Source organism: Jaculus jaculus, chromosome 4 (assembly GCF_020740685.1).
Source record: "Jaculus jaculus isolate mJacJac1 chromosome 4, mJacJac1.mat.Y.cur, whole genome shotgun sequence".
Taxonomy (NCBI): Eukaryota; Metazoa; Chordata; class Mammalia; order Rodentia; family Dipodidae; genus Jaculus; species Jaculus jaculus.
The window spans coordinates 88,948,754-88,969,522 of record NC_059105.1 but is presented as its reverse complement, the minus strand read 5'-3'; the positions used below and the strand labels follow the sequence as shown (position 1 = coordinate 88,969,522).

The 20,769-nt window shown below is 41.3% G+C and overlaps 1 protein-coding gene across 1 annotated transcript; it reads left to right on the top strand.

The window, feature by feature from the left end:
* Positions 1-240: 240 nt before the first annotated feature.
* Positions 241-18,335, top strand: Tnfaip6 (TNF alpha induced protein 6). The gene is made up of 6 exons (XM_004651834.2): positions 241-393; positions 7,732-7,869; positions 11,440-11,601; positions 13,086-13,314; positions 16,173-16,213; positions 17,895-18,335. Exons 1-6 carry the CDS (start codon positions 300-302, stop codon positions 18,062-18,064), a joined length of 834 nt encoding a protein of 277 aa, XP_004651891.2. The 5' UTR covers positions 241-299; the 3' UTR covers positions 18,065-18,335.
* The last annotated feature ends 2,434 nt before the right edge of the window (positions 18,336-20,769 follow it).

The window sequence follows — 20,769 nt, the reverse complement described above, 5'->3', positions numbered from 1 at the left end:
AGGTGTTGGTGACAGAAGAAATAAATGAACTCCTTTCTGAGAAAGTGAATTTTCAGAGATGATCATCCTACATCCTTCGTCCTGGCTGCCAATGCAAATGAGTCAGAGGACTTGCTTGAAACACTGAGTCAATTGTGTAACTGTGCAAGAGAGGATGCCATTGGACAGCACATGCTGACCTCACAGTCAAAAAAACTATTTAAAAGATGTGGAAACCAGATGTTTCAGCTGCACTTCAGCCGCTGCTCTGAGAATTTTACTGTGAGCCGCCCTGACAGACTCTTCCTGCAACTGGAGATATGATCATCTTAATGTCCTTATTCGTCTTGCTGTGGGGAGAGACTCAAGGATGGGGATTCAAGAATGGAATCTTTCATAACTCCATATGGCTTGGTAAGAAACTTCCCTCATGGGCTTCTTGTTGGGAATGTCAATTCTTTGAAACATTGGAGGACTGAATCAAAGCAATAAAAACGTCTAATCTGTTTAAAGCCAAGGTTTCCACAGAAAATGCTTGGGAAAGACAGCCACTGAAATCCCATCTTAGAAAGTTTTCCTGCCTACTAAAACTTTAGAATATCTTTTTACACAATGAATTGATCCATAGGAAACAGAGGTTAAGATTTGTATCCATTGTGAAAATATATTTTAAGATTTCTTCAAAGCAGATGTGGTAATGCATTGAGAAATATTTCTTTAACAAACTAAAAACACCAGTACAAAAGTTTCTTATTTCAATTGTATTTGCCAGCAGATTTCAGATTAAATGACATATGCAAAACTTGTACAGTCATAATTCAGGGTATATCTTACTTTTTCTAAATATCTTTGAAGTATTTTAACAAAACCAGGATGCAATGCAGAAAAAAAAAAATGAAGATGGTTTCTGCTTTTGAATTCATTCTTACTACTTTGGCTCTTTGTACTACTAAACATTATAACTACTTTCCCAACCTTTTTGTTAAACAAGGAAGGTTTCTTTTGTTGTTTTAAGTCTAAGGAATGAAAAGCTAAACAGTGAAGATAAACAATAGACCAAGAAAAAAGAATCTCAAAATACAAAAACTTTAAACAATACTTAATTTCTTATGGTACAAATTGGTGCTGTTTTTCACTCATTATTGTGTTTAATAGTGAAAACATCTTGAATGGTTTAGGGGGAAAATTGACAGATACTTTGACAGAATAAAGAAATAGAAAGAGCAAAATTAACCTAGACCTTGGATTTATGCTTGCAAAGCAGAACATGGTGGTAGACTATTTCCCCCTCTGGCATGATTCTCCTCTCTGCTAATAACTGTAACCATGCGGAATTCATTAAAAAGCGCCGTTTTGTAATGTACAGCCTTGCCACCCTTTTTTTCCATCGTGAGTTAGTGAACTAGTTTCTGTGTGATCCATTTGGTTACGATGGGTTTTAGAATGTACTAGAAGAGTGAGTAAGTCTCTTTGTTTTATTGCCTACAGTGAAATTGTGGAAATATATACATATTTGTCAGAAATGAAAAAAAAAGTCATAAGGCTAGTAAGAACTAAACCCATATGTATAAACTTTGAAATACTGTCTGTCTCATTTGGGATCAACGTATTTGAAGTCATTGTTGAATAGCATTGCGTGTTATAAAAATGTAAGGCTGGACAAAAGCAGTTCTGCCCCAGAGGCACAGAGAAGCAAACCCAAGCGTTTGCTAATAACCTGCTACAAATTGAGGCTCGGGATGACCGCAAAGTCTTCGATCTGGGACAAATCATTGACCAGTCAGCCTCGCACAGATTATTTACAGTTGGTTGGGTCAAAATAATATTAGAGAATGTTCAAGGAGGAAAGAGAGTTTAGATTAGAAGACAGGAATCTGTTAGCAACTGTGAAGCACATGAGACTTGATTCTGATCTCTTCTAAGTCCCCTAGCAGTAACTTAAAACAGCAACAAAGAACGGACTAAAAGAAAGATAAATACCAATCAGTTAACGTGGATCTGAAAATTGAAAGCACAAAGAGCAATTATTTTCAGCCTTTGTGTTGAATCTGTAAAATAAAGAAAAGAACATGGTGAACTCTTAACAGAGCCTAGATGCTATCGTTATTCCCATTTGCTGTGGAGAAAACTGAGGGTCCAGCAGTAACTTATACAAACAAGGTTCTGTGACTGACTCCTCCCCAGTGGGACCAGCAGCAGACACTGCAGTCAACATTCTTCTGCTGTCATTTGTAAACAGATGTATATTTTTGGAGTCAGCCGCGGTGGCGGACGTCTTTAATCCCAGCATTTGGGAGGTAGAGATGGGTGGATCACGGTGAGTTCAAGACCACCTTGAGACTATCTTGTGAATTCCAGGTCAGCCTTAACTAAGAATGAAACCCTACCTCAAAAAAAAAAAAAAAAAAAAAAAAGGGCTGGAGAGATGGCTTAGCGGTTAGGCACTTGCCTGTGAAGCCTAAGGACCCTGGTTCAAGGCTCGGTTCCCCAGGTCCCACGTTAGCCAGATGCACAAGGGGGCGCACGCATCTGGAGTTCGTTTGCAGAGGCTGGAAGCCCTGGTGCGCCCATTCCCTCTCTCTCCCTCTATCTGTCTTTCTCTCTGTGTCTGTCGCTCTCAAATAAATAAATAAATAATTTTAAAAAAAAAAGAAAAATATTTTTGTATGTATATCACATATACACACGTATGTTAAACAAATATTTGGTGTTTTAAAAATTAAGTAGTGGTCTGGTGTGGTGACGCACACCATTAATCCCAGCACTTGGGAAGCAAAGGTAGGAGGATCTCTGCAAGTTCAAAGCCACTGAGAACTGAGACTTCATAATAAATTCCAGGTCAGCCTGAGCTTCAACAATATCCGACCTCAAACAAATTAACAATGAAAAAAGAGTAGTGGGGTTAGAGATATCTTCAGCAGCCACAGGCACTTTCATGCTTGCTTGCTTTCAAAGGTTCAGTTCCCCAACCAGCCACAAAAAAAGCTACATGGAAGCTGGGCGTGATGGCTCATGGCTTTGATCCCAACACTTGGGAGGCAGAGGTAGGAGGATTACCATGAGTTCGAGGCCACCCTTGAGACTCCATAGTGAATTCCAGGTCAGCCTGGGCTAGAGTGAGACCCTACCTCGAAAAAAATAAATAAATAAAGCTAGATGGACATTTATTTGCAAAAGCAAGAGACCTTTGTGTGGCCATAAACATAAATGAATATGAATATGTATTTGTACATTGGTTAGAGAAAAGCTTTATTTCAAAGCTCTGACCTCTACTATATAAGGAGCCCTAAATAACAGAGGCAAACTATAAAAGTTACCATAGTTTTTGAAAATATTTTTTATTTATTTATTTGAGAGACAGAGAAAGAGGCAGACAGAGAGAGAGAGAGAGAGAGAGAGGGACAGAGAGAATGGGCCCGCCAGGGCCTCCAACCACTGCAAACGAACTCCAGATGCCTGTGTCCTCTTCTGCATCTGTACCCATGTAAAACCTATACCCATGTAAAACCAGATGCACAAAGTAATGCTTGTATCTGGAGTTTGTTTGCAGTGGCAGGAGGCCCTGGCACACCCATACTCATTTTCTATCTGTGTCTGCCTATTTCTCTCTGTCTCACTATCTCAAATAAGTAAAAATATTTTTTAAATATTTTTAAAAATTCTGAATTGAGGAATACTTTAAAATAAATGCCTCTTACCTATAATCCCAGTACTTGGAAGGCTGAGGCAGGAGAATTGTGAGGTCTAGGTCAGCCTAAACTACACAGAAGAACTTGCTTCCAAAGAACTCAAAATAAATAACAATAAGTAAATAAAATGTTTTGTTTAAAATTATCCCTAGGTGAGGTGACACAAACCTATAATCATGCACCTACTTACAAGGCTGAGGCCAAAGGATTGTGAGTCCCAGAGCAGACTGCGATACATAGTGAGACTGGCATAAATAATGATTGATTATTTAGTCAAGTATATACATCAACAATTCTCAGCTTGCAGGACTGGAGAGATGGCTTAATGGTTAAGGCACTTTCCTGCAAAGCCTGAGGATCCAGGTTTGATTATCCAGGTCCAACATAAGCCAGATGCATATGGCGGTGCATGCATCCGGAGTTCATTTGCAGTGGCTGGAGGCCCTGACACACCCATTCTCTCTCCCTCTCTCTCTCTCTCTCTCTCCCTCTCTCTGTCTCTGATAGTTAAATAAAAATAAACTCTTTTTAAAAAAAAAGAATTCTCAGCTTGCTTGCTCATAAAGCAAAATATTGAAAATTTTGGTATTCTTTGAGGAGTAATATGAAATATTACTATTAACAAATTAAAATTAAAGCACATGAATTATGTTATTTCAATTATTATTCTATTAACAGACAAGTGTTAGCAGTTACTTAAAGAGCTGGGCTGGGTGAAATTATTTTCTGAAAGTTTGTTAGATGTTGGGAATGTAGCTCAGTTGGTAGACAGCTTGCCTAACATGCATGAAACCCAGGGTTCCACCCTCAGCACTGAATAAACCAGGTGTGGTGGTACATTCCTCTAATCCCAACACAAGGAAGGTTGATACAGGAGTATCAGAAGTTCAAGATCATCCTTAGCTACATAAGGAATGCAAAGCCAGCCTGGACTAAAGACCTATATTTCAACATTACAATAAAATATCATGAAATCAGTTCCAGGAAGGCTTGGCATCCATTACAATAATTTGTATAGTGTTGTGTTTTTTTTAATGAAGATGTTTTTAACTCTATATTCTTGGACTACAAATATATTTTAACATTCTTAAAGATTAACAACCTTGGGCTGGAGAGATGACTCAGTGGTTGAGGTGCTTGCTTGCAATGCCTAACAACCTGGGTTCAATTCCTCAGTGCCCACATAAAGCCAGCTGCACAACGTGAAGCATGTATCTGGAGTACGGTTGCAGCAGCTGGGGGTCCTGACAAACCCATTCTCTCTGTATTCTCTCCCTCTCTCTCTCCTTGAAATAAAATAGATAAAAAGAAAAAAGATTAACAATCTCTGCACTGTCTCGGTGGTTAAATGTTTGCTGTGCAAGCATGAGGAATTAAAATGCAAGATATGGTGGTGCACAAGATAACTCCAGTCCGGCAAAGATGGAGACAGGGAATCCTTGAGGCTCATGAGCTAGCTAGTGTGGTCCAGTCAATGAGCTCTCCATTCAATAAAGGACCGTATATCAAAGAATAAGGTAGAGAGTGACACTTGACACTGATCTCTGGCCTCAACATGCACATACACACACACATATGAACACTACATGTATACCTACACAAAATAACAATCTCTAAAATATATATGTAAATTACTCATGCCTTCTTTTTCTCTACCAAAAGGCATAGTGTTTAAACTATTTCATTCTGCTGGGTATAGTGACACACATTTGAATTCTCACACTTGGGAAAATCTGGGTCCAAGGATCACAGGCTTCAGGCCAGTCTGGGCAAAATCCTGCATCAAAAACAAAAGTGGTGATGCACGCCTTTAATCCCAGTACTTGGGAGGCAAAGATAGGAGGATCACCATAAGTTTGAGGTCATCCTGAGGCTACATAGTAAATTCCAAGTCAGCCTGGGCTAGAGTGAGACCCTACTTTGAAAACCAAAACAAACAAACAAACAAAAAGTCACTCAAATTGCCCTTGAGTTTCCAAGTTCTTTGAGGGGGATAATACTCAATCTTATAATTCCATAATGCCTAGGAAAACATATCAAACTACATGCTTAAAATAATCAAACTGGGGTGGAGAGATGGCTCAGCAGTTAAGGCTCTTGCCTGCGAAGCCAAAGGACCCAGGTTCAATTCCTCAACACCCATGTAAGCCAGATACACAAGGTGGCACACACTGGAGTTTATTTGCAGTGACTGGAGACCCTGGCGAGCCCATGCTCTCGATCTGCCTCTCTCTCTCTCTAACAAATAAAATAAAATAAAAAGTTTCTTTTTAAAAGAAAGGAGAAGCCAGACTCTTCTATGACCTCTAGAAAAGACTGCAAGGGTAGACTCAAGAACGTTTCTTTAAAAAAAAAAAAATCAAGTGGCCTGGAGAGATAGCTTGGTGGTTAAGGTACTTGCCTACAAAGCCAAAGGACCCAGGTTTGATTCCCCAGGACCCAAGTAAGCCAGCTGCACGAGGTGGCATATGTGTCTGGAGTTTGTTTGCAGTGGTTGGAGGCCCTGGCGTGCCCATATTCTCTCTCTCTCTCTCTCTCTCTCTCTCTCTCTCTCCAATAAATAAATAAAAAAAATTTTTTTTAAAGTTAACTGAGGCTGGAGAGATGGCTTAGCAGCTAAGCGCTTGCCTGTGAAGCCTAAGGACCCCAGTTCCAGGCTCAATTCCCTAGGACCCACCTTAGCCAGATGCACTAGGGGGCGCACGCATCTGGAGTTCATTTGCTGTGGCTGGAGGTCCTGGCATGCCCATTCTCTCCCTGCTCTCTCTCTCTCTCTCTCTCTCTCTCTCTCCCTCTTTCTCTCTCTGTCTGTTGCTCTCAAACAAAATTAAACCAATAAAGAAAAATTAACTGGAAACTTGTGAGTTTACTGTCATCTAATGGCACTGAGGAGCTAGCCAGTCATTTATAAAGGGGAAGGCATCTTGATTGGTGATGATCGGATGTTGCTGGTACTGTCTGGTCTCCAAGCATCAAATTGACTAATGCTCTCTCTAAGTAATGGAACATTTGCATGTAATTTACAAGAGCAGGATCCCTTAGAGAATACACCAAGTACCATTGTCATCAAATTATTGTCAGAGTCAACATCAGTTTGAGAACAATGACTTGAATTAGAGTTACATTTCTAGTACTACTGAATCTGTGTCTCCCTGTATGCCAAGGAACATGCCAGCTCACTGGGAATGACCTCAATAGTGGATGAATGAGCAGGTCAGGGTACAAATATTTAACCATAATCTGGCCAACTATGTAGAACTACTAGCAGTATTAAAGCTAAACTTGTGACTATTGTCTTGGGAATCTCTTCGCTTTGTTTCTATGGAGAAGGCACTCCAAACCGAAAACAATCTGTTTCAACAGTGATCTACTGGAAGGCTGTGCAAGTGTGACTTAGCACTGCCGGAAATATGGTGGCAGAACAGCATGAGACAGAGACCAGCTGCACCAGATGAAATGCGGAGCTCACTGGTAGTTAGGTGTGCCCCATGTTTCCTCTCGTGTTTGAATTCATTTTTCTCTTCCTTGATGTACTATTTATTTTTGGCTTTGGACTCTATCATGCTCTCCCAGAGTTGTCAACTTATTTACTAAATGCTCACTTACATCACCTTAAGTCATTCCCTCGAGTGGTTAGTGTTGGCTTATTTTTCTCCATTATTGTGAGTCAAACAATAGAGTCATTTTCACTGGTTCCTTTCACCTTCCCCTCCCTTTCCCCCCTACTGATTACCTTACCAAGTTCTTATGACTTAAAGCCAAAAAAATTGTTATTTGTGGTTAGTATACAAATGTAATCTATTAAAAACTTTCTTTCGGGCTATCAAATCAGAAACAATCGAGCCTTCAGTCTGGGTGTATGCCCCCAAAATTCCCCTAAAATCTCCCTCTTTCATTTTTTTTCAAAGCTTTCTAACAATGAAAACTTAACCAGCCCTGGCAGCAGACCTAGAAAGTTCTTTGGCAAGAACAATATCTGATGTAATCTTTCAGCTGAGGGGACATTTCCCTTGTTCCACAAGAGTGGCGAAGAGTGCATTGATGACATTTTGTCATTTCTCAGAACAAGCAGCGGGTGTGTACCACAGAGAAGCTCGGTCTGGCAAATACATGCTCACGTACATAGAGGCTAAGGCAGTGTGTGAATTCGAAGGAGGCCGTCTCGCCACCTACAAGCAACTAGAGGCAGCCAGAAAAATTGGTAAGCCATTTGGCAATAATTTTCCTTCTTTTTTTTTTTTTTTTTTTTGTTGTTGTTTTTCAAGGTAGGGCCTCACTCTAGCCGAGGCTGACCTGAAATTAAATCTGTATTCTCAGGGTGGCCTCGAACTCATGATGATCCTCCTACCTCAACCTCCCGAGAGCTGGGATTAAAAGTATGCCCCACCACACCTGGCTTAATTTTCCTTCTCTATAAGGAATATTTTATTGCCCAGCATGGTGGTGTACACACTCAGGAAGCAGAGGTAAGAGGATCACCATGAGTTCCAGACCACCCTGAGACTACATAGTGAATTCCATGTCAGCCAGGGCTAGAGCAAGACCCTACCTCAAAAAAAAAAAAAATTCATATATATATGTATTATAGCAGGAGGGAGTAAAAAGAGTCTGGGTACTCCAGGGCCTCTTGCCACTGCAAATAAACTCCAGATACATGTGACACTTTGTGCATATGGCTTTATGTAGGCACCAGGGAGTTGATCCCAGGTTGTCAGTCTTTGCAAATGAGTGCATTTAACCACTGATCCATGTCCTCAGCCCCAACAAGTTTTCTTCTTCTTTTACCCTTGGTGGTAGTGTGGGAGCGGACAGGCCTGCACCTTTCCTATATATCTTAAGAAGACTTCTCTCTCCAGCCCTTTGGGATAGTTCTCTAAGCCACAAGTACGTCCTTGCTTCCTTCATTTCCTCTGCCTAGAGCCAGAAAAGTTCTAATTAATACAGGCACAAATATAGGGTCACAATCCAGTGAGACCTAAGGAAAGAACCAGAAAGGAAATGTGAGCATCTCTTTACCTTATTATCACTGAAATACATTTCATCAATGTTAATGTAATTGGCATTCCTTTTGACTGGCTCATTGGTTTCTTCAGCTACTAAATCGTGTCATTATGTTGAAGCTTACAAAGAAATTCACCTACTAGGAGAAATATTGAACTTGGAGATTCTCTCTTCTTCCCTCTCAGTGTCTTTCCCTCTCTCTGACGGTCTCACCATATAGCACAGGCTGGCCTCAAAGTCACGATCTTCCTGCTTCTATATCCAGTATGCTGGGAATCAGATGGGTACCACCACACCAAAGTATTTTTGTTTTTTGGTTTTTTTTTTTTTTTTTTAACATTCTTTAACATTAAGTGGTGGAATGCTTTTGTACTGCTGTAGTGTAGGATTACAAACTGTGAGGGAAAGGACTGAGAGTATAGCTTAGTGGTAGAGCACTTACCTCACACGTGCAAGACCCTGGGCTCAATCCCCACTGCATGTCGTAAAATGAGAAAATGCATAAACAGATTATAAACTGGTAGGAGGAAGAACAGGGAAGCAATGCCAGTGGTTAACTTGTTAAAAATTTTTGTTTATTTTTATTTATTTATTTGGGAGCAACAGACAGAAAGGGGCAGAGAGAGAGAATGGGCACACCAGGGCCTCCAGCCACTGCAAACGAACTCCAAATACATGCACCACCTTGTGCATCAGGCTTACATGAGTCCTGGGGAATCGAGCCTCGAACCAGGGTCCTTAGGCTTCACCGGCAAGCGCTTAACCACTAAGCCATCTCTCCAGCCAGTTAACTTTTATTTTTAAGACAAAGTCCCATATAGCCCATGCTAGCTGGGCCACTTCACCCCAGATTGGCTCTTTGCTTCTTTATACAGCTGAGCCTTCGTGGGAGTAGACCATCACCTTCAGGACACCTTTCCTTAAAGAGAAACACCTGCCAAACCCATGCTATTCTTATACCTTATCCAAGACAAACATACATTTGGCCCACAGTATCAGGAAAGCACTGGGTCCAGGATTCTTCACTGGTACCAGAATCCAAGGATGCTCAAGTCCTCCAGATAAAGTGGCATCAGATGGCCTGGCATGGTGACTTGTGCCCTTAGTTCCAGCACTCAGCACAGTGGGGGTGAGGTTGGAGGGTGCCTGTGAATTTGAGGCCCACGTGGTGCTACAGAGGGAGTTCCAAGTCAGCCTAGCTACAGTGAGACTGCCTCAAAAAAATTTTTTGTTGTTTTTCGAGTAGGGTCTCACTCTAGCCCAGGCTGATCTGGAATTCTTATATAGTCTCAGGCAGGGTTTGTTTGTTTGTTTGTTTGTTTGTTTGTTTGTTTGTTTGTGGTTCTCTGCTATATACACCAGGCTAGTTGGCCTGTAAGCTTCCAGCAGATTTCCTGCCTCTGTCTCCCACCTCACTGAACTGTACTGAGATTACACACACTGCCAACTCTGACGTTACGTGGGGTCAGCAGGTCCAAACTCGGGTCCTCACACTCGCACTTGCATGGCAAGTGCTTTGCCCATTTTCTTTAGAAATTTACTTATTTATTTATTTATTGGTGTGTGTCCTTAGGTACTTCAGGGGCTGGCTTTATGTGGGTGCTAGGGAATTGAACCCAAGTTGGTAGGTTTCACAAGCAAGTGCCTTGAACCTCTGAACCATCTCCCCAGCCCCATCATTAAATTTTTAAAATATTTTATTAGGGCTGGAGAGATTGCTTGGTGGTTAAGGGGCTTGCTTGCAAAGTCAAAGGACCTAGGTTCAATTACTCAGTACCCACGTAAACCAGATGCACAAGGTTGCATGCATCTGGAGTTTATTTGCAGTGGCTGACGGCCCTGATATGCTCTGTCTCTCTTGCTCTCTCTCTCTTTCTCAAATAAATATTTAATTAAAAAATGTTTTAGCTTATTTGAGAGAGAGAAAAAAAATGAGCACACCAAGGTGGCAAATGAACTCCAGGCACATATGCCACTTTGTGCATATGGCTTTATGTGGGGACTGGGGAGTTGAACTCAGACCGGCAGGCTTTGCAAGCATAAGTCTTTAACCTTTGAGCCATCTTTCCAGCTCCTCGGTGTGACTTTTTTAATGAAATATTTTTTTTAATTTTTTTGTTTATTTTTATTTATTTGAAAGTGACAGAGAAAGAGGCAGATAGAGAGAGAGAGAGAATAGCGCACCAGGGCCTCCAGCCACTGCAAACGAACTCCAGACGTGTGTGCCCCCTTGTACATCTGGCTAACGTGGGTCCTGGGTAATTGAGCTTTTAACTGGAGTCCTTAGGCTTCACAGGCAAGCGCTTAACCACTAAGCCATCTCTCCAGCCCTTAATGAAATATTTTTGATCCACAGCTGATTTACTGTTGCCCCAAGCTTCCCCAGACAACTGCCTACCTGCATTCACAGGCTGAGTGAGGCAGAGTAGCTGGGATGATGTAGTCCAAGGCCGTGGTTAGTCCCAGCCATCTTGGACCTAGAGGAAAATGGCACTTGGATGGCATCCTTAGCAGATACTAACACAGCTTCCAAAGCTGAGCCCAGGAAACAGGATTTCACTATGTAGTCCAGTCCGGCCTAGAACTTACAATCTTTCTGCTTCAACCTCCACATTGCAAATATTACAGTTTTGTTTTGACTTGTCTCATTTTACAGGGAGTGTGTTTGGCTACTTGAGCAACTTAGGGTAGGAAATGGCTGCCCTTTTGTAAGATGGCCTCTAGCTGAGGCACTTTGCCAGTTAAACTCAAGCTTTGCTTTTTCCTGCAGGATTCCATGTCTGTGCTGCTGGATGGATGGCCAAGGGCAGAGTTGGATATCCCATTGTGAAACCCGGGCCCAACTGTGGATTTGGAAAAATTGGTATAATTGACTACGGAATCCGGCTCAATAGGAGTGAAAGATGGGATGCCTATTGCTACAACCCACATGGTTTGTTTCTAAAGATAATACATACATGTTTTCCTCAGAAAGGAGGACTGGTGTAAGTTCAAGGCCTGCCTGGGTAGAGTGAGATCCTATCTCAAAATAAAATAAAATGTTCAAGAACATTCTTTGTAGCACAGTGACACTATCACAAAATACAAAAATATTCATAGACAAAGTCAGTCGACATCATTTCACAGACTCCAAACTTGAACAACTTCTGAACACTTAATGACTCTTCTTGCTTATTTCAGTCAGCTCTAAGTTGGTGATACTGATGAGTAAGAATTGCTTCGTTTTCTGATACCATTATGAGCTTTTCATTCCTATCATGCTGTGATGCGCTGCTCCTCTGGTGGTAGTTCAGGGAGTCCACAGTGTGCTTCAACCACTAGCTAAGTAATCAGTATGCCACTAAGTCTAAAGCAAACCAAATACACTGAGAACTGGAGAAGAGCCAGTCTCTAGTATTCTGTACACTTGTAAGTGTATTATGAACTTATAAAGACTTATAAACTAAGATGGCTTCAAAAAAAAAAAACCCAAACAAAAAAAGAACATGATGACACACACCCTTCATCCCAGCACTCGGGAGGCAGAGGTAGGAGGATCACCATGAGTTCGAGGCCACCCTGAGACTAACATAGTGAATTCCAGGTCAGCCTGACCTACAGTGAAACCCTGCCTGGAAAAAAAAAAAAAAAAAAAAAAGACAAAAGTAAGAAAGGAAAAAAAATGTAACCAAGAATAAAAATATTATTTTTTTTTTAGGGGGGAGTTCAAGGTAAGGAATTGCTCTAGTCCAGGCTGACATGGAATTCACTATGTAACTCTCAGTGATCCTACCTCTGCCTCCTGAATGCTGGGATTAAAAGTGTGTGCCACCATGCCTGGCCCAGAATTATATTTTTCTTGGTACTTTTTTTTTTGGGGGGGGACGGTTTTTGAGGTAGAGTTTCACTCTAGCTCAGGCTGGCCTGGAATTCACTATATAGTCTCAGGATGGCATATGCCACCACACCTGGCCTTAAAGATTTGTTTTTACTTACTTATTTATTTATTTATTTATTTATTTATTTATTTATTTATTTATTTATTTGAGACAGAGAGGGAGAGAAAAAGAGTGAGAAAGGGCATGTCAGGGCCTTTAGCCACTGCAAACGAACTCCAGATACATGAGCCACCATGTGCATCTAGCTTACATAGGACCTGGAGAATTGACCCTGGGTCCTTAGGCTTTGCAGGCAAGTGCCTTAATGGCTATGCCATCTCTCCAGCCCCTTTCTTGCCACTTTTACTCTTCAAAATTTTATAAACAATCTGTGTTCATTTGAGAGAATTAAATTGTTAATAAAAATGTCTTTATTATTGAGTTATAAACATACATAACATATGATATACAGAATATATTAATCCATTTCTTCAGTATTTTATTTTTGAAAGAGTAGTAAATTGGTATCTAAGAAATGAATTTCCGGTTTCCATTTCAGCAAAAGAATGTGGTGGTGTGTTTACAGAGCCCAAGCACATTTTTAAGTCTCCAGGCTTCCCACACGAGTATGAGGACAACCAGATCTGCTACTGGCACATTAGGCTCAGGTACGGCCAGCGGATCCGCCTGAGCTTTTTGGATTTTGACCTGGAAGATGATCCGGGCTGCCTGGCTGACTATGTTGAAATATATGACAGTTATGATGATGTGCATGGCTTTGTGGGAAGGTATGTATTTTCCTTCATCTGGAAAGACAAGTGAACATCCAGTATTTATTTTTTAATTTTTCTGTTATTCATATGAAAGTGATTATAAGTATTTCTATTCTTCAGCAACATCAGGCTATTCCTCCTCTTCCTCTTCTTGTTTGTTCTTCGTTCTCTTTTTGTTTGTTTGTTTTTCGAGGTAGGGTGTCACTCTCTAGCTCAGGCTGACCTAGAATTCACTATGTAGCCTCAAGCTGGCCTCAAACTCACAGTGATCCTCTTACCTCTGCCTCCCAAGTGCTGGGATTAAAGGTGGGTGCCACCACGCCTTTATGGGTATGGGGGAGGCGTGCCAGAGTCTCTTACTGCTGGTTGCAACTGAACACCAGGTGCTTGTACCACTTTTTGAGTCTGGCGTTACATGGGTGTTGGGGAATTGAACCCAGACATTCAAGCTTTGCAAGCAAGCACCTTTAACCCCTGAGCCACCTTCCTAGCCCTCAAGTATTCTAATTTCGGTCACTCTCGTAAAATTCAGTGATTGTTCCCTTCTCTTTTCTAAAGTATGGCTACGTATTATGGATATAAGATAGATTAGCAAAGCATAGTTCCTCTCACATAATTTAGCTCAATATAGAATGGACATTTCTTTAAAATGACTTTCTTTGCCATTAAAAAAAAAATCTGACCTCCCTTAATATTTTTCCCTTGGTTTTCAAAATATTGAGGTATAATATGTTTGTGTTCTCAACACAATTTGTGGGGAAGATATTGAAATAAGGTCTCATTCTACACCAAGCTGAACTTAAACTCATGGCAATCCTCCTGCCTCAGCCTCCCGAGAACTCAGGTTACAGGTGTGAATAACCATGACACATTTCAAATTTTAATACAGTTTAAATGTTAAGTACCTTACAAAGTATTACTAAATTAAGGTATATAAATGGTTGTTGTATAAAAGCAGGTCCCGTTAGAGTACCAGAGCTCTCTACCCATTCCCCTCCCTTCCTCTCCCTTCCCACCTGGCTGTGCTCGCTTTGGAGTAAGGTAAGTGAGGGAGCCTCTGGGCTATGAGGCATGAAGGCCACTCCCCCCAGTACTTACTCTGAAGCCAGCTCAAGGCTCCTCCCTCATACAACAGTTTCTCTCCTCACCACAAAACCCCTCCCTGGCCCTCACTAGCTCTTTCAGCTCTCCTGCTGCAGATGTTACATCACCCCTTTTCCACACTTCCTCTCTTTCACTCACTCATGCTCATACCTTTTGCTCTCTCTCCCCCTCTTTCTCCCTACCCCACTTCTCCTTCTCTCCTATTACAGTAAATTCTTGGCTCCAAGAAATCATCAGTCTTTGAATCCCCTGATCTAAAGTTCTCCTTCCTTTTCTAAGTCACACCAGTCTATCCATTCATACAAATTTAATTAACAGGGACTGGGGAGATTGCTCAGTGGTTAAAGGCACTTGCTTACAATGCCTGCCGGCCTGGGTTCAATTCCCCAGCACCATGTACAGCCTGATGCAAAAAGTGGTGCATATGTCTGGTGTGTATTTGCCACCCATACACATATGCACACCAACTTATAGGTGTGGAAATAAAAAAAATTACATTAAAAATCTAATTAAGGGCTGGAGAGTTGGCTTAGTGGTTAAGCACTTGCGTATGAAGCCTAAGAACCCCAGTTCAAAGCTCGATTCCCCAGGACCCACATAGGCCAGATGCACAAGGGGGTGCACACATCTGGAATTCGTTTGCAGTGGCTGGAGACCCTGGTGTGCCCATTCTCTCTTTATCTATCTGCCTCTTTTCCTCTCTGTCTATTGCTCTCAAATAAATAAGTAAAATAAATAAACAAAAAAAAAAAAAGAAAGAAAGAAAGAAAGGAGGGTTTTAGAAAAAGCTAATTAAACTGGGTGTGACTTCAAGGCCACCCTGAGACCACATAGTGAATTCCAGGTTAGGCTGGACTAGAGTAAGACTCTACCTCAAAAGAAAAGAAAAAAATCTGAGCCGGGCATGATGGCGCACGCCTTTAATCCCAGCACTCGGGAGGCTGAGGTAGGAGGATCGCCATGAGTTCAAGGCCACCCTGAGACTACAGAATTAATTCCAGGTCAGCCTGGACCAGAGTGAGACCCTACCTCGAAAAACCAAAAAAAAAAAAAATCTAATTAACATGGCATGATTAATTCTGACTACATCCCTCTTTTCACCCTTATAAACCCAAGTTATAAAAAGAGCAGTAGGCCGGGCGTGGTGGAACACGCCTTTAATCCCAGGTCAGCCTGGGCTAGAGTCCTACCTCAAAAACAAAACAAAAAGAACAATAGCTGGGTGTGGTGGTGCCTGCCTTTAATCCCAGCAGAAGTAGGAGGATCACTGTGAGTTCAAGGACACCCTGAGGCTCCATAGTGAATTCCAGGTCTGTTTGAGCTAGAGTAGGACCCTACCTTGAAAAACCAAAAGTAAAAATTAAAAAATAAAATTAAATTAAAAAGTTAGAGAAAATGAGCCATTAATTATGGGAAATTATTTATAGGAAATAAAATATTTTATTATGATGCGGGCTGGAGAGATGGCTTAGAGGTGAGGCACTGGTCTGCAAAGCCAAAGGACCCAGGTTCAGTTCCCCAGGACCCATGTAAACACAAGAGGGCGCACTCATCTGGAATTTGTTTGCAGCGGCTGGAGGCCCTGGTGTGCCCATTCGCTGTGTGTGTGTGTGTGTGTGTGTGTGTGGGTGTGTGTGTGTGTGTGTGTGTCCCTATTTCTTTCTCTCTTTCTCAAATAAATAAATAAAAATAGAGTATTTTAAGAATATTTTATTATGATGCACACTAACATCTGTGTAATATTTCTCTTTTCCAAAATTCCTTCTCAGATTTTGTGGTGATGAGCTTCCGGAAGACATCATTAGCACAGGTAACACTTTAAATCAGAGTCAAACATATTTGTTTCTTCAGTGTCCTCATAGTGATTGTCATTCACACTTTAAAGTTAAAAGAGCTAAGGTGAAATACAGTCTGTTAGCCTGTAAAATACCAATTGTTCATATATATACTTAAGGACTTTGGCCAAGTTTTTGGTTTCACAATAAGCAGATAGACCCTCCTTATTTGCAGGAAATTTGCAGTGTGTGTGTGTGTGTGTGTGTGTGTGTGTGTGTGTGTGTGTGTTGGTTTTTTGTTGTTGGTTTGGGTTTGGGTTTTTTGAAGCAAGATCTCTAGCCCAGGCTGACCTGGAACTCACCCTGTAGCCCAGTCTCTTTCTCCTTCTCCTTCTCTTTCTTCTCCTTCTTCTTCTTCCTTTTTCCAAAGTAGGGTCTCACTCTACTGACCCGGATGGAATTCATTCACTCTGTCATCTCAGGGTGGCCTCGAAATCAAGGCGATCCTCCTACCTCTGCTTCCCAAGTGCTGGGATTAAAAGTGTGTACCACCACACACTTTGGCTCTTTCATTTGGCTTATGGAGGACAGGTGGGCAAGCCTTTTATGTTGGGGTTGCCAGGGCCCAGACTGTGACCCTAGCTCTGGCAACAATCTGCATAAGGTGTGAAATGTGTCATATCCACATGATGTGAAACTTCCTGCTGCCTGTGAATGATTATGGCTTAAGCCTTATTAGATCACTATACAATCTTCCTAAGAAGGGAAATAATATACACCTTTCACTCAGTTTTCTTTTCTCTGGAATATATTTTATGTTAATGGGCTAGGGAGATGGCTCAGCAGTTGAAGGCACTTGCTTGCAAAGTCCAAGGGCCTGGGTTCAATTCCCCAGTACCCATGTACAGCCAGATGCACAAAGTAGCACATGTATCTGGAGTTCATTTGCAGTGGCAAGAAGTCTTGACACACCCATACTCTTCCCCCCACCTCTAGCAAATTAGATAAATAAATTATGTGTTAACCAAAAAATTGAGCATTTGAAGGAAGACAAATAGAGCTGTAAGAGATAGTGGGAGGTGAAAATTCTATTTTAAAAATATGCAGCAGATGTAGATGTGACATATTGTAATCCCAGAACTAAGGATTTCCTACAAGTTTGAGACCAGTCTGGTCTACATATTAAGTTCCAGGTCAGTCAGGGCTACATAATGAGTTCCTGTTTCAAAAACAACAAAATCTGGCAGAAGTTCAAAATAGATAAATTTTTCCATAGGACAGATTAAAGGGCCAGAATTTAAAAATATGAAGATCTCTGGGCTGGAGAGATGGCTTCGCAGTTAAGGCACTTTCCTACAAAGCCTAAGGACCCAGGTTCAATTCCGCAAGACTTACATAAGCCAGATGCACAAGGTGGCAAATGCGTCTGGAGTTTGCAGTGGCTGGAGGCGCTGGTGTACCCATTCTTTCTATATAGCTGCCTCTTCCTCTTTCTTTCAAATAAATAAATGATTAATTAAAATATTAAAAGACTATGGAGATCTCTCATCTGCTCTACTTGGCAATGAAAACACAGACTTGAGAATCCATTTCTGAGGTCCTGGAGTCTTGATCATGTCTTCATATAGTCTCCTATGACAATGATGAGTAGCTGAACTAACAGACACTTCAAATTGTAGTAACGTCTTTGTTCTGTTTTATGTCCCTCACCAACAGGAAATGTCATGACCTTGAAGTTCCTGAGTGACGCTTCCATCACAGCAGGAGGTTTCCAAATCAAGTATGTGGCAGTGGATCCTATATCCAAATCCAGTCAAGGAAAAAATACAAGTACTACTTCTACTGGAAGCAAAAACTTTTTAGCTGGAAGGTTCAGCCATTTATAAAACAAAACAAAGGTGTTCAAAATGTGCCACACTTGTGTATATTTGTACCCTTGAAAGCCTCTTTGATCCTTTTATTATTATTATTAACATTTATTTATTATTTTTATGAATGTGAAAGCAATACCTAATTTTGGGAAAAACTGAAAGATGAAGGAATCTTCAAGTACCAAAAAAAAAAAAAAAAAACCTCATTACCCTACTACACAGAAGTAACTAGTGTTAAAACTTTTTTAAAAGGCTGGAAGCCAGGCATGGTAGCACATGCCTTCATTCCCAACACTTGGGAGGCAGAAGAGGTAGGAGGATTTCTGTGACTTCGAGACCACCCCAAGACTACAAAGTGAATTCCAGGTCAGCCTGGGCTAGAGTGAGAGCCTACCTTGGAAAAAAAAAAAAAAAAGGCTAGAGATGGCTTAGCAGTTAAGGTGCTTGCCTGTGAAACCTAAGGGCCCATGTTTGACTTCAGATCCCACATAAGCCAGACACACAAGGTGATACAAGCATGCAAGGTCGCACATGCGCATAAGGTGGTGCACATGTCTGGAGTTCAATTGCAGTGACTAAAGGCCCTGGTGCAGCAATTCTCTCTCTCCCTCTCTCTCTCTATTTCTCTCTCTGTCTCTCTGATAAAAAGAAAAAAAAGAAAGACCTAGTGTTAACATTTTTAACATATCTTTCTTCCAGTTGTTTTTCCACTTGTGATATATGTATATAGGTATCTATTTGTATTTGTATTTGTATTTGAATACTGGTATTCTACTCTATGTACAGTCTCATATTCTGGTTTTTTAAACCTTAAACTTCATAACCCAAGCATTTTCCCAAATAACTGAATATTCTACAAAATGTTACTTTAAACAAGTGTAAAATATTCCATGCTTTGGTTGTTGTGTGTTTTATTTAAGTGTAGCTCCATTGTTGAAATTTTAGATTATTTTCATTAATATGGTTGCAATAAATATCTTTGTCTTTGAACATATGTATTTGGGTAGTTCTTTAATGTGGGAAACAGGAACCTAGAAATAGTATGATTGGCTTAGATCCCACACTGTTGCAGTCAGGTTCACATTGCTGGTAGAAATCACCCAACCAAGAGCAGCTTGTGGGAAAAAGAGGTTTATTTGGGCTTACAGGCTCAAGGGAAACTCCACAATGGCAGGGGAAAACGATGGCATCAGCAGAGGGTAGACATCACCCCCTGACCCTCATAAGGTGGGCCATAGCAAGAGGAGAGTGTGCCACATACTGGCAAGGGGAAACTGGCTATAATACCCATAAGCCCACCTCCAACAATACACTCCCTCCAGGAGATGTTAATTCCCAAATCTCCATCAACTGGGAACCTAGCATTCAGAACACCTAAATTTATGGGGGACACACCTGAATCAAACCACCACACACACAAAATAAATTTTTTTTCTTTTTTTTTTTCTTTCAAAGTAGGGTTTTACTCTCACCCGGGCTGACCTGGAATATACTATGTATTCTCAGGGTAGCCTCAAACTCACAGAAATCCTCCTACCTCTGCCTCACTAGTGCTGGGATTAAAGGCATGCGCTACCACACCCAGCTGAATTTTTCCTTCTTGATAAACTAAAATGAGAAACTGGGAGGTTTGGTTGGGAATTTGGATATTATCTCTGCCCTGGCTTCTTGGAAGGTAGAACAAAACAAGTTACCTTCTTGATGATGTAGAGTTTCACCATTAATAATTCCAACCCTGGTCTTTTGGACATAGTGTAGGTGCTCAATCCAAACCAACATCCTCGTATAGATCTAATAACATAAGGAACATTAGATTACATATATTTATCTAATTTTATTTTATTTTACTATCTCGTCTGTGAGCACTGACACCTGAAGGTTGTCCTCTGACCTCCACACTCCCACACACCATGAACATACACACGTTTACACACACACACACACACACACACACACACACACACACACACAAGCAAGCAAGCAAGAAAAGACCACTCCTGGATGTGCTTTAGTGGACCTAAGCTTGCAACCCCAGGGGGAGGCACAAGAGAGTGTTTCCAGTGAGCTGAATATAATGGAAAGGCCTGTCAAATGGCTTGTTCTTGACAGTTTTAATCATTTACAGAAAAATATTTAAAGGAAACTTATAATAAAGACTTCATACAGGCATGGTGGCTGAGACAGGAGGATCACTGTGAGTTCAAGGACAACCTGAGTTACACAGGGTTCTAGTTACTTTCCCATTGCTAGGACAAAGGACCCATCCAAAAGCAGCTAATGAGAAGAAAGTTGCTTCTTTTGGCTTACAATCTTGAAGGGAAGCTTCACACTGACAGAGGACAGAATGGCATGAGCAGAGGCTGGACATCACCTCTGCCACAGTAGGTGGAAAACAGCAGCAGGAAAGTGAGCCTACTTACACTGGTAAGCTAGGGACTAATAAACCTCAAAGTCCACCCCAACAACACATCTTCTCCAACAAGGCTCCACCTCCCAAATTGCAACCAGCTGCTTCAAAGCACTACACAGTAAGTTCCAGGTCAGCCATAGAGGGAGAAAAGGAAGAAAAGAAGGAAGGAAGGAAGGAAGGAAGGAAGGAAGGGAGGGAGGGAGGGAGGGAGGGAGGGAGGGAGGGAGGGAGGGAGGGAGGGAGGGAGGGAGGGAGGGAGGGAGGGAGGGAGGAGAGGGGAAGGAGAGAAAAATAAAGCAAATTTCAAAGC

Coding starts and splice junctions, on each gene's coding strand:
- Tnfaip6 (XM_004651834.2), top strand. CDS start 300: ATGATCATCTTAATGTCCTTATTCGTCTTGCTGTGGGGAGAGACTCAA. Junction 394..7,731: donor TCATAACTCCATATGGCTTG/GTAAGAAACTTC, acceptor GTCATTTCTCAG/AACAAGCAGCGGGTGTGTAC. Junction 7,870..11,439: donor AGAGGCAGCCAGAAAAATTG/GTAAGCCATTTG, acceptor TTTTTCCTGCAG/GATTCCATGTCTGTGCTGCT.